General features: G+C 36.7%; 1 protein-coding gene and 1 pseudogene across 1 annotated transcript; one reads left to right on the forward strand and one right to left on the reverse strand.

The window, feature by feature from the left end:
• Positions 1-417: 417 nt before the first annotated feature.
• LOC121978209 lies at positions 418-12,798 on the reverse strand (annotated as a pseudogene).
• A 158-nt stretch (positions 12,799-12,956) lies between these two features.
• LOC121974970 (squamosa promoter-binding-like protein 12) lies at positions 12,957-17,682 on the forward strand. Its single transcript, XM_042526280.1, has 5 exons — positions 12,957-13,167; positions 13,333-13,941; positions 14,046-14,176; positions 15,949-16,176; positions 17,053-17,682. Exons 2-5 carry the CDS (start codon positions 13,346-13,348, stop codon positions 17,208-17,210), a joined length of 1,113 nt encoding a protein of 370 aa, XP_042382214.1. The 5' UTR covers positions 12,957-13,167; positions 13,333-13,345; the 3' UTR covers positions 17,211-17,682.
• Positions 17,683-18,641: the final 959 nt, after the last annotated feature.

The raw sequence follows: 18,641 nt of genomic DNA on the forward strand, positions 1-18,641 counted from the left end.
ACCAGAGTCAACAACCTATTCCTGAGAATCAGACGAAGGTGTATAATGAACGGTAGTGTGCGCAAATGACGCACTATACGTCGGATGCAGAGCACGCGGAGGAGCCGGCGGAAGTAGAGCAAGCATTGAGGCAGTCATATGACCGCATTGGTGAGCAGAGTGATCTTGGACACCATAAATCTGACAATGCCCAAGATAATGATTGGGACTGGACACAGCTGGATGTGCAGGAGAACGCGTAGATAGCCCAGGAATAGGCATGCGTGGCTGATGGGATATAGGCAGAACCTGCTGATGACCACCAAGATAGTTTGAATACTGATTATGAGAATTCCTTGTTGGAGCCACAAGTGTAGTTATTGGCATCGAAGATGGAGATGGTGTTAAGACTTTTAACTGGGCTTCATAGCTGAGGAGCTACTCGAATAGCTCATCAAAGGTAATAGGGATGTCACGAACTTGCAGAGCATGTGAGATATTGCAGTAATCTTGGCTAAGACCATTCAGGACACGAATAGAGAGCTCATCAAAGTCAACTTTAACATTCATAAGCGCAAGAGCGTCAATATTTCTTTTGATGTCTTGTTACCCTATTGAGGGTTGGTAAGATTTTGACGATGAGTCATAATCCTGCCATGTGAGGGAGCGGCGTAGGTTCTCTCCAGCATTTTCCATGCGTTTCTAGATGAAGTTGATGAAGAAATAAATTACACAAGAGTAGGAGACATCGAACCTATAATAGCGTTGAGGAGAAGTTGATCCTGGCGGAGCCAGAGAATATGATCAGGATTCGCCTAAGGGAGCGTGACATCTGTAGGCGTTATCTGCGCAGGGGGGCAAGGACGTGAGCCATTAATAAAACTCAGTAAGTCATATCTGAATAGAAGAGACGTGAACTGCAAGCGCCAGGCAGAATAATTAGAGGTTGTGAGTTTCAACGGTGTCTGATCAGGTAGGAGAATCAGGAGTATTTGTGAGAGATAGTCGGTGGGTGATGTCATCAGCGACAACCATTATAGAAGGCAGCTGGTAGATATTGTGGAGAAAAGAAAAAAAGAAAGAGAAGAAAAAAAAAGAGTTGTTGTTAAGCTTAGAGCTCTGGTATCATATTGACGATAGAATTCACACATATTATTAATGATAACATATAGTATATATAACTACCATTACAAGTGAAAAATAAGAAAATACATAAATTAGAAAAATAATAAGTATTTCCTAATAATAATTATTCTCTAATAACTAGGAAACAAATAACTATTTTCTAATAATAATTATTCCCTACACTACAACAAAAACTGCAAACGACAACGGATATTATCCGTTGTCGTAGGGTCAAAAAATCGTTGTAACTGAGGGCGTTGTAGAATGTATTGCCCTACGACAACGGTTTTGAATCCGTTGTCTTTGTAGACATTTGACAACGGTTTTATCCGTTGTTGTTTATATGCTCAAAATGTGTTTACGAAGGATACGACAACGTTTTAAAACCGTTGTGGTAAATAATTTCAACAACAGAAATAAACCGTTGTGGTAGACTTTTTTTACAACAGATATAAACCGTTGTGGTAGATAATATTTACTCATTTTGCTTTTTTTAATATAAGCAAATCACCAATACAAAACTAAATGTTTACTACATTAAATCCAAAATAAACATCCATATATAATTCATTTTGTAGCCACACATATACAAAAATATACAAAAATGAGTTGTTACTCATCAAAATACACATGTTTTCCATTACTGTTCTCCATATACATTCAATCACATGTTTTCCATTTGTTGTTCTCCATATGGCTTTTAATTTACAAATTAGCAAGGCAAGCTACATCCTAACAAAGCTCACTTCTTGCATAAAAAAAAAAACTCAAGCCTCACGAATTGCCTGACCTACAAGAGAAAAATTTAACAAAACTTATCAAATTTCAAAATTCCATATTATAGTCTACATGACAACACGAATTTCTGAAATTCCATATCAAATTTCAGAATTTCTGGAAAACAAGCAATACAAGATAGAACAGATATTAGGTGTTGTTTCATGCTACACAAGTCAAACAAAACGATACAAATCAGTGTGTATCAAGAAACAATCGGCAACATCCATTCACGCGGGACAAAATTCTATTATACTCAACACAAAAGAAGGAATGATCTTTTCTTCCTTGAGAATTATACCTCCTTGTCACTCGTTTGACGAAACTAACATGTAGTATATAGAGCGAACTATTAAGAAATCAAACTGCAGTATATAGATATTTTCTATATCAATATACTATGGATCATACACGAAATGCCTTTACAAGCTCCTCATTTCATTCTCAAGCAATCACTAACATGCATAGGGCAAGCTCATAGGGTAAATAAAGGTTTCACATCTGCCTCAAAACATGCTTGTTTAGTGAAAGGTATTTCATTTGGTAAAACATGCTTGCTATAAATCTCTATGAACAATAATATTTTAATATTATCATACAGAACACTGTGAAATGCAGATCTCAGTATTAGTGGAGAGAGAAAAATGACGATCCAAGTCATATTCATGCCACATGAACAAAATGGCATTTAGTATTATAACACTATGATTCTCTATATAAGTTCCATCAGATTTGAAATTCTTTGTTCAAATCAAAATATTTTATAAAAAAATACTATTTATCCTACATGGAGTATATACAATCAAATCCAGCATAAATATGCACAAGTACAGGTAAGATCACCTTAAGAAGAAATGAATCAAGTTTAAATGGCATCCAGATAAAAATGAAATAAACTTACCTGTGGTATTAGACTCTTAAGATGCACTTCCCAAATTTCATCTCCTTGTGCAGTCCATGCTGCAACATTTCCATGAGTGTCAACTGTCACTATTTCAATTTTGCCATCATCATTAATATCAGCTGCCACAACTGGTGCTTGAATCTCAGCCATCTCAAGAGAAAATTTGTTTCTCACTTGGCCTACACGAAATTGCTTTCAAAAATAAAATCAAGAAATCGAAGCTTTGTGTTCGGTTCTGATAATTTAAGATTACATAATTGCATATTTGAGATAGAGAAAGAGCAAGAGACATGTTAATAATATCCTTTAAATTTACATTGTCGATCTCTTTTTGAAAATGAAATACAAGAGATATTAATGTCACATAAGTGTCACATATAGGAAAGTCTTAAGTAAATAAAGACACGAGTTTGCCATTAGACCTAGTCCATTTTAGTTCAAGATTAGTGAAACTTGGTGAGGACCCTAATTCCCAAACATATACCACAAACTCTAATGTCAGCAACTAAACTAAATCCACCCTTAGGATACACAACCACAAAATTTGATTTCATGTCAAATTCCTATTTCTGCTAAATAATTCACTGGCTTCTATTCAGAGAGGTTTCATTTTGTATTCTAAATTTCTACAAGTTCTAACAGAAAATCCTACTCAAACTACAAAATTTACCACAATAGTAAAGATGCAATTCCATCAATATATATTGGGTAAATTGCAGTATATAAACATGAAGATGTTGCAGTTAATAACATTACAAAGAACACATTGACTTACCAAAGATAATAATTACAACTATAAAATGAAACCAAAAAAAATTACCATGATGATCCAAAATATAAAACAAGCCATAGGAAGTGCCAACAAGAATGTCCAATTTTCCATCACCATCCAAGTCAACCATAGTAGGAGAAGAATAAACATATGCACGGAAATTCCCCGAATCGACACTTAAATCAAGATCTTGAATCCATTTGACTTGCTTTGTATCAAGGTTGAAAACTACAATCCCACTTGCTACATATTTTTCAATGTTGATACCCCCTAACTCAGCTGAATGCTCTGGATTATCATAATACCTGCCAACTTATCAACTGTAATAAGAAAGAATTGAATGCACAAACAACCTTAGATATATATGACATTCACCAAAAAAACCAGTACAAATGCATTAAATATACAAGAACAAAATGATAGTAGTATCTCAGTTGAATACAACCATAGTTTGGGCAGATGAAGAATCAATTAGACAAGCCAACATTGTGAGAATCATGACCTAAGACTAAGAACGGTAAGAATAATTATACACGGTTCACATACAACCATTAAATTTCTGAAAATTGCATGAAAAGCAGTGTAAAAAAGTATGTTGATTCTTCCTGTAATAAACTTCCATCAATATTGAGTTGTTATTGTAACATTGTAACCTACATAAGATTAATATATCATATGTCAGATGTAGAAAGTATCAAATTAGTCTATGACTTTGGCACCAATTTTCATTTCAAGAAACAGAATGTCTAGGAAGATGATATCATCGTACAAGAAAACTTTTTAAACAAAAAGCAGAGAAGTTGCTTACCACAAACTTTTCCACAGAATAATTACAACCAAAAGAAAGTACCAGAAATAGTTTTCTATCATTATGGGCAGTTTTTCATGTAAAAACACCACAAATGTATAAAGTAAAAATTCTTACTCGCGGTCAAAGAAGTATGAAACAGCCACAACCATTTCTTTAGTACCATCATTATCTATGTCAGCAATTACCTTCATAGAATATTAAAAATGTGGGTCAAGCTTTTAGGAATTAAATTCCCTGATTTTTTCCTTTTTCTGTATGATCAACTCCAATGGAACTTACTGGAGTGCAAAGTATGTGTGAATCTATGCTAACATAATCTTCTGCTGTCTCATGACTCTCTTCTGTCCAATTTTCATCCCCCCCACATTGATTCATCAATATAATCATCATAGTCATAATTATACTCATCAGCTAACTCATCTGTATCTCTAAACAAATCAAAAGATGAATTAGCTTCTTCTTCCAGTTCTTGGTCATTTTCCACAGTTGCTCCTTGCACTCCATCACCAATGTTATGGTCTTTCGAATGTCCATCGTGGGCCCCTTGATTATCAATTTCTTCAATAAGCCTTCTTTGCGTTTGTGTTTGATTTTCCTCTGTACCATTTTCCAATGAAGCGTCCCTTTTGATTGTGTCATTAAGATTGCTTGACACTCCATTGTATTGACTAGTTTGGGCAAAATCAAGTTTTCCTCTGTCCTCAAGCTTAGATGTATTCATTGAGAGGTTGTTCACAATGTTTGTAGAATCATAATTATTTGACTCATTCATGCTCCCATTTATATCTGGATAAAAAGCAACAGAATTTTCCTAATTTGATTCATAATCAGAATTTCAAAAAGGAATATGTGATACTTGGAATATTAGTTTATAAACCCATATGCTAATTTCTCAATCATCGTATAACATACTTACAAAATTTGACATGTTAATCCTAATATATTTACCATAGCAAAGGTATTTAAGACATCTTAAATATGTTACAGGAGTTGCAAAACACAGTGTTTCACATTTAAATATGTATAAAAATGCAAACGCAAAAAGTTCATGAACAACAACAATCAGCACAATTATAATATGGCTAATTGGCCAACATCCTCAGGAAATAGAAATAAAAGCAAAGGTGATTGCAGTTGGGTTGTGATCACATACGAGATATTGAGTTCTTAGCAGAAGCCTCCTTGGAAATTGAATCATCATGGACATCTGGATGTGAACGATCCACTGGATCTGGATCCAAGCCAACATACCAGTTTTTACGAACCTTTCTACGAGGTACTTCTAGTTTATCCATCATCAGATAGCCAGAGACCCTATTATAGCCACCAGATTTATGTCAACATGCAACAATCCACCAAACAATTGTTGAAGCTACTTACCTGAAAAAATTTACAACTCCATCATAGGTAGCTAACGCTATTTCTCTTGTACCATCCTTGTCTATATCATATAAGAGAGGGCTGGAATGGACTGCCGATTGGTAAAAAGCAGGCCATCCTGATGAATTTGGAATTTTCACATCAATGGAAACTATATGTTATTATGTGTTGAGTAACTACAAAAAGCATGCAAAGGAGCTACCAACAAGATATTGAAATTTATAGATAAATGACTAGATAACAGAAATAACATTAAAGAGATACCTGGCATTTTATCACCATCAGAACCCTCCAATACTTCGAGGTAATGGACAAATGATGGTACCACTATCTCTAGCTTGCCATCACTGGAGTTGCAAGAATACAACAATAAGTCAACCTCTCAGTTAGCACAGATACGACTGTGTCCACTATTCCAATAAAAGTGGCGAGCCGTGCAAGACCTAGAAAACCTATCCGAACACACTATTTCGACCAATAAAAGTGAATAATAAATAGAAATTGATGCTTAAAACCGACACCTTCAGAGATCAAACACCACAAACTTTGACATATGAGCAGGTAAAGGGCATGATGAAACAAATCAAAAGCTAAAAAGAAGAAGACAAGAGAATGTTGCGCTTGCAAATGTAAGCATAGTGGAATCAAAAGTAGGTTTCATTTTTTGAGACAAAATTTATGAACGAAGACAAGACCTAGGTTATAAATCTACCTTGACTATGGCTCTAGCACAAATCCAAAGAAGGCAAGACCTAAGTTATGAATCGACGGAGTAGGAGTGCCACCTTTGGCGAAGAAATACACCTCGTCCGATCAAAAGGTTCAACGAGTGAAAGAAGCAGCAGTGGAAGGTCAGAGGGCCTCGTCGAACTCAGAAACCCGCTCACCAAGAAACGAGAGGAGCACACCGTCGTGGAGGAAGATCCAGCGGAGGTTTGAAGAGATTGTATGAGGAGAGGGAAAGAAATTTGCCTTAGGTTTGGGAGCGCGAAGGAAAAACACAGCGCCGAAAAGAAAACAGCAAGGGAAAGGAAAACAGCGAGGGGGAAAATGACCAAATTCAATTACAACGATTTTTTCAAAACTGTTGTCGTAACCGCTAAAAATGCCGATAAAGACAACGGTTTATAAAACCGTTGTAAAAAGTGTTGTCGTTTTAAAATAAATCGCTCAATGACAACAGTTTTGCCAAAACCGTTATGTTTTATATTTAATGGGGAGCTCAAAGATAACGGTTTTGGCAAAAACCATTGTCTTTGAGCAAATACGCAACACTTTCTCTTAAAACCGTTATCGTAGGGGTGTTGTTGTTTGCAGTTTTTGTTATAGTGCTAATAACTAGGAAATAAATAACTATTTACTTATAATAATTATTTCCTAATATCCTATTCATTTCACGCTGTACCCGTGCCCTAGCCATCCTCACCGCCTGATCCCCCTCCTCTCCCTTCTCCCCTCTCGCGATGTCGAGCCACCGCCGCCCTCTCCCGATCTCTTCGTCTCCCCCAACCCGACGCGCCGCCTCGCGATGCCTCTTCTCCCAGCGGACAAAACCCCTCAGCTATGGGAAGCCTCGAGCCCTCTCCCTCACGTCGATTTCTCATATTCTCCTTCCCTGATCTCCTACCATCGCCTCTCTTTATCGTCGCCAACCTTAGAGCTCTGACGTCGACAGTTGTGAGCCCGATCGCCAAAGCTAGCTGCTGACTCTGAGACATCGGTGCCCTATGTTGCAGCTGCCTGCCCTTCGATCGGTTGAGCCAAGCCCTAGCTCGATCCATCACCAACACGCTACCCTCTCCCGATCGTTCATCGACGTCAACCATCGAGCCTCAACGCCGCAACTGCCGCACACTCCTCCTCGCACTCGATCACCGAATCTCGCTACCACCTCAAATCTGATCGCTGGAGCACCTCAACAGCTTGTCCTCGCCCGGTCATGATCCATCTGCTATTGGAGGGGTTTCAAGCATGATGTGAGCCAGACGAGTTTGAGTGCTGCCCTAGACGACACTTACAACCATCGCCGGCTACCATCTTCTGCACGACCAACAGTCGCTAGCACGTAATTGGAGTAATGTAAGTTTAGTATCAGATTTGTAGTGTTGTGAGTTCAATTTTTAGTTGGGGGTTGTGATTGGTTGTTTGCCAGCCTTTGTAGCTTCGACCATCACTGTTCATGGAGAACCACAGTTCTGGCCATCTCCTCTAACAGTGAATCAACAGTGGAGGGCAATGGAATTGGGTAAGTTTTAGTGTTGATTGTTGATGGTTATTGGGTAATTGATCGATGGATTAGATTAGTGGGGCTAATCAACAGTTAGGGTTAATGATCCTATCGATTAGGGTTTTCCCTAACTAGTGTTGGAGATTTTATTTAGCTATTTATTTCAAAGGAACTTAGCTAAGTAAAATACTTTGATGTAGGATCTGTTTGAGACGACATCATGACGTGAACTTTATCTGATACGATCTTTGTTTTTAGGTGGGTACCTTTGACTTATTTCTTTTTGATATTGTCATTTTGATATGCGTAATACGTTATAGTTAGTAGTAATGATTATGTTTATATTTGCTTGGTATGCCACTACTTGATACCCGTAGTATGCCCATATCGTTATCTGTTATGTGTTTATGTTTATGCCTCTTGATTTTTGCCATGTGTATTTATGTTTATAGAAGTAGTGACATACAATGCATTACCGGGTATAGACCTAGCTACTAGATATATTTGGCATGTGTACCTAGATTTATTATCTGGCATGTGTACCTAGTTTTATTATCTGTCATGTTACCTAGATCCTTGTTATGGACTCGGTTTTCCTTTTGGTACATACTATATGGAGGTTGATATTTTCAGGAGTTACATGCTTTAGTGTCATGCATCATTTTGCATGATTGCATGCTGAGCGATTGTCGACTCCTTTATAGTTGAACACATCGTCAGTTATATGATTTGCACACACAACCACTCATGGGTTAATGGTACATCAGGTAGGGTGTGTGCAGTTTGCTCTGTTAGGGCTCCGCTGGTCCGCTCATGGATAGTGTGACTGCGGCATGGTAGCGGGTAGGGATCCCTCCTCTTGACTATGACACAGGGAGATGAGAGCTTAGGCTCCCCCACTATGTTTGGGGTAGAAGGATAGGTGTACTCCGACAGCATCCTATCTACTCGGCCACTCAGGAGTAGTGATGGCAGAGTACACAATTGTCATAGCCCTACCCACTCGACCTCACCATCGTGTGTGAGGTGGTTGATTGGCGTCAGGGGTGACCATGCCATTTGCATCATATCATGGATTACTTTTATTGTTTGTGATTGCTGCATTTTGGATGCTGCATTTTAGTGGTTGCATATGATTGACATGCATACAAGAGACATGAGGTATTTGATCTGACGACCCTTGTATCTGGATAAGAGATCTTGGTGAGTACAGCTTCTTCTGTTGTTCAGTTTTGCATTTCCTGTTATTATTCAGAAGATTGTACTGCATGATTATTGTTGATAGCTATATCGTACTATGCATGTCTGATCGATACCCGTTGAGTTCTTGAACTCACCCCCGTTGATTTATTCCTATTTCATGTTGAAGCCGTCAGGAGGTTCTAGTCGCTAGTCTCCACTCCGTGTCGAGATGATTTTCTATTTTCGAACTTTGGTTCCTTGTTTTATGATCTACAGACTTGTGATGTGTAGTTCTTGCACTCATGCATTTTATATCGAGTTTTTGGTACACTGCCCATGTTTTTCCATTGTGATAGTTTTCCGTTGTGGGATGTGTTTACCTTTTTATTAGTGGAGTAGGTTTTTATATAAAACTGCGTGGAATGTTTACTTATTTTATCATATATGTTCCGGCCGTGTTAGCCGAGGATTGAGAGGCCCTGAGGGCTATGTATTTCAGGATTCAGATTGTCATCGGTATAGGGGAGATGCTGCCAGATTTTCGTCTGACAGGGACTCCTCTGAGGCATGACAAAAATAATTCAAGTTAAAGAGAATATTAATATCTTTTGGATTTTTATAGATTGATGTTTGATTTTAAAATAGTTCAAGTTATATATAACTAAATAAGTAAAAAAAATAACAATCAAATAAATAAATAAATAATAGTCAATCAATTTAGCTGAACTGTAAGGATGAAAAGGAAAAAAAAATGAAAGTCTTGCCCTCTTTTATGACCGTCTCGGTTAGCTCTGACAATAAGAAAAGGCAAAACAAATGATACTTTTATTGAAGAGGTAGAAGGATTAGGGTTGTTATTGGTCAGTTGGAAAATAATAAAAGGAAGTAAAGAAAGAGGGTTGATGCTCTTGAGAAGATGAAGAAGAAAAGAGAGCTGCTATTAAAGAAAAAAGGAGAAGAGAAAATCATCTATGCTACGATTGAAAAGAAAAAAATAGGGAGAGAAAAAGGAGAAGCAGAAGCTAACATGTGGAAACTTGCACGTGAAGAGATGAGAGCGAGGCTGCGTACGTGAAAGAGATAAAAAAAAAAAAGAAGGAGAGAATATATTTCTCAAAAATTGTATAATTCATTTTAAATCGTTTGAACTAGTTTAATCCAATTAAACTCAGTTTAACCATAACCTAGCCAAATTAATTCTTATTTGGATCAACATACTCTTTATCTCTGTGACTACCCAATAGATTTTGTTCGACCCCGATTTAATTTTAATTTATCAATTTCACATCGTGTGTTTGATTTGTTTATTTATTTATTTATTTTGTTAAAAAAAATTCAATGCATACTCCTTATATGCACGTAAGGACTAGTTATATAACCTAAGACAACCCCTATGTGAACAAAAATGATTAATCAGATAATGTTGAACCTAGGGTGATCGTCTCAGCGTCACGAAAGTTTTCCATCGGCTACAAGGGTAAATCGAGAAGTGCTCGCGACGAGCGACCCATAAGCCTAACATCCCTTGGTTGTGAGTCCTATTTGGAGGATAAATAAAAAAAAAATGATTAACCAGGTTGGGTAACGTCGAGTCTGGGATGACTGGCACGGTCCCATGGAAATTTTTCATCGACCACCAAGGTAAATTGGGAAGCACTTGCAACGGGCGACCTAGAAGCCTAGCACCCTTAGCTGTAAAGTCTTATTAAAGGAAAAATTCCTACCAATACGTCATATCTGGAATTGAACCGTGGATGTTTGGGAGACAACTGAGTGTCCTTACCACTACATCATAGCCCCGGGAGCCTAGGACAACCCCTACGTGCATCTATCTCTGATTACTATCATAAATACTACATAAGTATAATAGTTATGATTTTATAACTATTATAACATAGATATTTCAATTATGATTAATTCTAATAATATTGTATTTTAACTTATGTAGTACATATAATTGTTACAAGATGAATACTTTATATATAATTAATATTATATTATAATAATATTTTAACTTTTATCAATGTGTCATGAAATCCTAGTTACGAGAACTATAAATAACTACTAGATGGTAGTTGTTATAATTATATAGTAGCTATGAAGTATAGTAGTTAAATAATAATAATAATTTAAAAAATAAAATATATAATAATAAAGTAAGAATAAATGAAAGAGGAATGTTTTTTTTATAATTTAGATAAAAAGGAATGTTATTTTGATTTTTATCCCATAAATTTGTATAATTTAGATATACCAATTCATTTATCAGGCTAATTCCTAAAAGTTTTTTTAATAACTTTTATATATATATATATATATATATATATATATATATATATATATATATATATATATATATATATATATATATATAACTATTTAATCATCATGACGGCTAACGAGCATGCACGACCACTAAGAACATCGTAAATGCCGCCTCGGGTAATATGACCAAACTTTTCAATAAATAATTAACAAATTTAATATTTGACTCTCCTGCTGCGATATATCATAGTGGATTTGTTTGTGAGTGAGTGAGAAATAGGTCTACCAATACTGACCGTCTAATTAATTACATTTTTATAAGTACTTTTCGACTTAATTTGACAGGCCGAATCTTTAGTCTATAATTTATGGATCAAGAGATAATTTATTGTATAAGGATCATTAATTTAGATAGAGTCCATCTTTAAATTGATAAATTCATCTAAATCAAAAACCTATAATAATAAATCATCTTCTGATCTATAAATTATGAATATGTATCCTTAATTTAATGGCGATGGAAACTTCCTCAGGACTATACTGGTTGGATTAATCGATTCAAAAGTCAAAAAATCTGATGCTAATTAAAAAAATAAAATCAATAAAATAAGAACATCATAAAAGCAAAAAATAAAAATAAAAAAAAAACGTTTAAATAGTGCCGCCTTTTCCCCAAAAGCTTATCCTGAACAAAGGGGCCTGAATTCCGGGAGTTTAAGCTCAAAAGCAAAAGCTTCTCTACTTGGAGTTAAAACTTTGAGTTCCAACACCCAGCAGCGTTCCTGTTCTTGCGTCCAGTGCTATCATTCCCCCACCCTCGCTCATCATCATCGCATCTCCAAAAGAACACTCAGTTAATTTGAACAAGATTGTATCAAGATTGTCAGACTGTTCTCGAAGTAAAAAAAATGTTCATCAGGAGGAAGTTTTCGCTAAAGGGCACTGGCTCAAGGGGCATGGAGGAGAACGAATCCAAAATGAGAGGAAATAACGTTGATCGGCATTTATGTTGACAATTCATGCATCTCCCTGTAGCGGTTTCTCAGTCAAGACATCTTGCTCACTACAGAATTGGGATGCTCACTCAGGAGATAGGGAAAGAACATGCCAGGAGAAAAAAAAACTGAAGTTTAGTATTCCAAAAAGAAAGACAATACCTGGGAAATAATCAAGAGAGGTGTCACTTCGTCCAATAAGTTCTGGCACTGTTGTGTCAGGAAATGCATGTGGTCGCTGCTGTACCAGGAGAGAATCTGCAACAAATCCAGCAAAGGTCCACTGTAGATGGGTTTACTGTGTTTAATTGTTGTGGTTGGATTCACCAGGAAATCTTTATTTATTTATTTTTCGACCTTTTGGACAGAGATTTTGTCCATGGCAGTGTGGTGAAACAGTAAAAAAGAAGGAAAAAAAAAAGGTGAAAAATCTCGAAGAAAAGCTTGTTGGAACTTGGTGGCAGGGGGGTTGATGATTATTGTGGCACAGTGCCAGGGACAAGAAAGGCAGCGGGTTATTTAAAAGGATAGCAATGGCTCACTGGCCATCAGCAACAGAGCAGTTGGTGTGGATATGTGGTGGGCGAGGGAGGTGGTGGTGGAAGGTTGAGGAGGAGGCGGAGGATATTCTCGACCGTGCTCATACTCTGTTTGTCACCGTTTCTGGTGCCATAAACTTCTCTCGTCCATGGATTGAAGTCTCCCAGAGTTCTGTTCTTGCAATCTCGGACAATAACACCGTCGACCCAGGTATGATTGCTTCTTGTCCCCAGGGTTTCCTTCCAGGGCATCAATTGGTGGTGGATAATTTAGCAAAAGTTGAATCTTGAATTGCGTTTTGGGGTTTGCTACTAGGAATCTGATTTCGGCTTTATTTTTTTTTATTATTTTTTTTTCGCCTTGATTGTGCCGTAGCGCGATCGGTTTGATGATGGATTGGAACGCCAACTGTTCGTTACTGTGGGATTGGGATAACCACGAGCCCTCAGGTGGGAGTTACAAGTTGTCCGCCGCCGCAGGCGGCGGCGGCGGCGGCGGCGCTTCTTCTGGCTCAGATTTGGGGAATGGCTCCTCATCCAAGAGCACCATCTCTGCTTCCACTGCTTCCTCCAAGACCGCGAAGAGTTCCGATTGGGAAGCGAACCCTAAGAACTGTGACAAGAACGTAATTTTGCTGGAGAATGGTTCTTTTCCAATCGCGGCGCAGGTGGCCGGGTTGGAGGAATCACAGATAGGGCTAAAACTTGGTAAAAGAACCTACTTTGAGAATGTTTCAGCCGAGAACACAGGGAAGAACCCGCCGTCAGCTTTGGATTCTGTTTCTCCACCTGGTTCCCTCGTCAAGAAGCCAAAGCTCACTCATCAGATCGCACAGAGCGCTTATTGCCAGGTTCAAGGTTGTAGCTTTGATCTTAGCGGAGCCAAAGATTATCACCGGAAGCACAGGGTATGTGAAGCCCATTCTAAATGCCCCAAGGTCGTCGTCGGTGGTCAGGAGCGCCGGTTCTGTCAGCAATGCAGCAGGTCAATGAAATGAATTTCTATGGCACGCTTTGAAATTGGTTATACCTAAGTTATTGGATGAATGCCCTAATTCTATGCTACTGTCCTTTTTGATTTGTAAAAAGGTTCCATGATTTGTCGGAGTTTGATCAGAAAAAGAGAAGCTGCCGTCGGCGTTTGTCTGATCACAATGCGCGGCGTCGCAAGCCTCGCCCAAACATAATTTCTTTCAGCTCAACTCACTCTTCATTTTATGGTATAAAAGCTTCTTCTTCTTTATATTATTATTATTATTCAGTTTTGACTTTTCTTTGTTGGGGGCTTTAGATTTGAGAACTTTTATAGGTCATTTGACCTTTTGCAGTACTACAGAAACTGCATATTTGAAGCAAAAATCTTCTAGTCTTGCAATGTGCAACTGCTTTCTATCTTCTGTATGATTCACTTTGTCGATCTGGCAAGCAGGGGCAACATGTAGATGGCAATTGGTTGATCAATTAAGTCCATGTGTCTGTCTTAAAAGTTGCAATATCACAAGTTGGCTGGTAACTGAGCTTGTTTTGAACAAGGCAAACAAACCATGTCCGAACTAATAGTCGAAGCTTAATTAAGCTAAAAACTAGTAGGCTCAGCTAGAAAAGTATTCAACATTTGTTGAAAGTGAGATTAAGTTTATTTGATTTAATATTGTCAAATTGAAACTTATTCACTTTTGCTCCAACATAAATATCAGTGTTACTTCACCTCTGATCTACTTATGATCATTTTTTTTTCTTATCTCTTCATTGAGCAATATGGTTATGATCCATGTTTACAAATCTTGCTGCACCTGTTGATAGACTAATGCAAACTTGCACCATTTTCAGTCAGGCTGCTGACTTGAATATCGATTTATCTTCTTTCCTAAATATAGGTTAAGATAGATATGAGCAAAAAGATTTATCAATTATCAGTTTTCTCAACATGCCTTATTGCAATTACTAAGCTTGATTTTTCCTCCCAGAATACAATATTCTGTATTTAGTTGCATTTTTTAATGAAATCACTGATATAGGTGGGCACCTGTGGCGCGTGTTCTAATTTCTGACACTGTACATATGAGATTCAGAAATACTATTTAGGAAAGGCATTGGAAGAGATAACATGTTTAGTTGATTTTTGGTGAAGAACGTTGTGTTTTTTTTTAAATAGTTGGTAGTGTTAAGTAACCGTTGGGAAATATATTTTGTTTCCTCCATAATAGTTCAAAAGATTAAGAAAATTCTGCTGTATGGTAGTAATAAAATGCAACTGCTATTAATTATCAAAGAATGTTTTAAAGAAGTTATACATAGGGGAGCAAAAGTTCGGTTAAACCGAATTAACTGACTGAACCGATCAAATTTAAAAATTAAGTTTGGTTATTTTAGATTTTTGTTTTTTTTAAAAAATGGTTATTTCGGGTAATTTGGTTTGATTTCGATTTTAGAACTCTTAATTTGGTTAAATAGAATAAATCAAAATTTAAGACCACTAAACATTGGGTTTTGAAAAATAACACCAAAAATAATATCAAAAATCAGTTGTGGTGTTTATTTTTTAAAATTAGCATCATAGTGGTGGGTCTGACTTTTCAAATTAATTCGGTCGAAAACCAAATTAACGAATATTTTATCAGTTCAGTTTATTCACTTTTTGTTAGAAAGTTTGGTCGGTTCAGTTAATTTGATTTTTTTTTTTATTTGTTCAGTTTCAGTTTAATCGGTTTGGTCAATTCGATTTTGAATTGATTGCTCAACCCTAGCTATACACATATTAGCTATGATGAAGCAGAAGAGTAATGCATATACTCGATTGGTACTTTTGGTTGTATTGTGTTTTTTGGATATTTTTTTGTTGCTTTCTTGTTAAGTTTCGGACATGCATTATGGCCAACCAACAAAAAATTTGTTGAAAATTACTTGAACCAGTGGTGTCATTTCTTGATGCTAAATCTTACCTTGCTTTTTATAAATGACAAACATCATTTGAACTTTCGGTGGAATATAGCTGCTTTTGATCACGGGAGAACAACATTAGGCGCAACTATTGAAGAGCATCATAACTTCAAGTTCACACAAATGAGAGAACAATGGATAAAACCAATCAAAGAAGTCAACATAGATGGGCAGCTGCATTTGCCGAACACTCAGTTCCTAAATGCCTTTCCATCCTTGTACCATGAGGGTGACAAGCTCTTGCCACTTCAAGGCACTGCAGCTGAAGTACTCAATCAAGGTAAACGTTGTCTAAGTATATAATTTTAAAGCTCTCATTTGTGTTCGCTTTTGCCTAGTGGTTTATGAAGTATCTTTATTATCGATTGATTTACTATAATTAAATGATATGTCCTAGATATGGTCACATAATCTATGCAAGCATATATTAATGTTAAACGACACTTTGGTACTAATGTAATCCTGATTTTCCTTAAGAAAAACCTTATTCCTGACCCTTTTTTACCTTTGAGTATCGACAAGCTAGCGTGCATATTCTAAATACAATTTTCTAGAGAATGTAGCACTTGAGACATTAGAATTGCAAAACCTTAAATTATTACAATAGAGCTGGTTGGGGTGTTACATGTTTGTCAAAGCTTAATGCCTCGAGTGATTTAGTATAATCTGGAATGTTATATAAAGCAGTTTAACACTCAGATTTGTTACTTGCTTCTCCTTTTTGTAGATAATCCCGATTAGATTCTCTGATGGATTATTCATCCATGAGGTTCGCTACTGTTTATGTCACTGACCATGTTGTTTCTCTTGTTCGGAGTCAATAATTTTCTAAAGTAAATTGAAGATAAATGTGCTGGTAACTGTAACTCCATTGGTTCATGCTCCCAAGTTTTTATCCATAACTACTGTATTCATAACTGCAATGTTGATAAATAATGGCAAAGGTGCTAGTTCTCTAGGTGTTCAAAAGGAAATTTGTATTTACATCGCATTGCGACACATAATTCATGTGGTTATCATCAAATGCTGCAGTTAGCTAATTAAGTGTTAGGCATCAAAGAAGAATTAAGTAAAGCAATGCCACATTTGTTCTCTTATCTTGTAAAGCTTTGCTCACCGCCTTTCAGTTTATCCTGAGTCTTTCTTCTCTAAGCAGGTTCAGAAGCATCTGCAGGAGCTTCGAATTTGGATGGAGCACCAGGTGTTCGGCGTGCTCTCTCTCTTCTGTCAGCCACTTCTTGGGTTTCTCCTGACCACAGACAAACTTCTTCCATTGTCGGCTTTGTGGATGCTAGCATACCATACATCCCTTAAGCATATTGCAAACACTCCGAGCCGTGTGCGGGTAAACTCTACCTGAACCATGCCAAATGCTACCTTTTACCATCCACAGTAAGCGTCTTCAGCTGCAAAAGGGCCCATTACAAGCATGCTCCATTTGATTCAGATCACATTTATTCATGTCACGAACTCGAATGATTCAAATCAGAGGTTGGTAAAGTTTTCCGATCGTGATTGCTTGTTCATGCTGCCATCAATTTCACAACTCAGTTAACTTTTGAATGCTAGAACTTGGATCAAGCTTCTACTGCTGCAATTGAATGCTAGAACTCAGTTGGGTTTTTTTCTCAGTTGATGTGGAAATAGGAATTTGGACTGAAGGAGACGCTGTGTTTTGTAATTTAGACTGAAATTTGTGTGCCTCATCAGGCAATTCGTGCTCAGTTTTGGTCATTTTAAAGCATTTTTTAGTATTAATTATCTTTGCTTTTTTGACAAATCAAAACTTTCTTTTTGCTCATAAGACTGTTATCTAAGATGGGCAAGCCAATGAAGAAAGCTAAGTGGTTCTTCCTGACTAGAAAATTAAGTTGACGAAATTCTTCTACCAATGAGTGAAGAAGTTTAAGTGAAGAGATACAAGCTCGAGCGAAGGTGGCACAGCAATGGACTCATCGACGCCATCTGACCAAAGGTATGATTCGTTGTGTTTCAAGCGCAACCCGGTGTGGTGTAGTGTGGTGTGGTGAAAAAACAACCAAGCAAGCATAAGTTACTTTAGCAACTGAATAGGTTCAGTGTTTCTTTCACATATATAATTAGATGAATTTAACTGAAGAAAATAAATAGTTGGTCGTATAAAAATATTATATAATATTTTTGGTATAAATTTTAAAAAATAAAAAAAATCAATTGTTTAGCATGCGATTAAGTGCCATATTGACTTTTAACTACGAAAAGGAGTGTTTACCTCATATTCTAAATTGTGCTAAGCATTAGACTATGTTCCCTATGTTACTTTTCATTGTAATTGAAGCATTAGACTATGTTCCCTATGTTACTTTTCATTGTAATTGAAGCATTAGACTATTCTTTTCCTTTTTTTTTTCTTGTTCTTATTTCCCCTTAATATTCCCTTGATTTTCCTCCAACTCAAATTTCAATTCTTCTTCAATGCCATTTTCGCCATATGTCATATATAATTCACCTTGACGGTCTTTCCAGGATGGTCTCACATTTCCTAGAAGGAGATAATGTTAGGATGTATACTAAAAACTTAGTTTTTTTTATGAACATTTATTGAATGAACATTTATTTTATAATAAGAATCACATTGGTCGAATGTCTGCATTTAGTTAAATGTAGTTGTCCATTTAATTTATATTATAGATAACATGATGTGTACTGTCACACAGAAGATCATGTTATCAGTTTCTTATAAATTATAAATAGTAGCTCACAACC

This window comes from Zingiber officinale, chromosome 4B (genome assembly GCF_018446385.1).
Source record: "Zingiber officinale cultivar Zhangliang chromosome 4B, Zo_v1.1, whole genome shotgun sequence".
Lineage (NCBI taxonomy): Eukaryota > Viridiplantae > Streptophyta > Magnoliopsida > Zingiberales > Zingiberaceae > Zingiber > Zingiber officinale.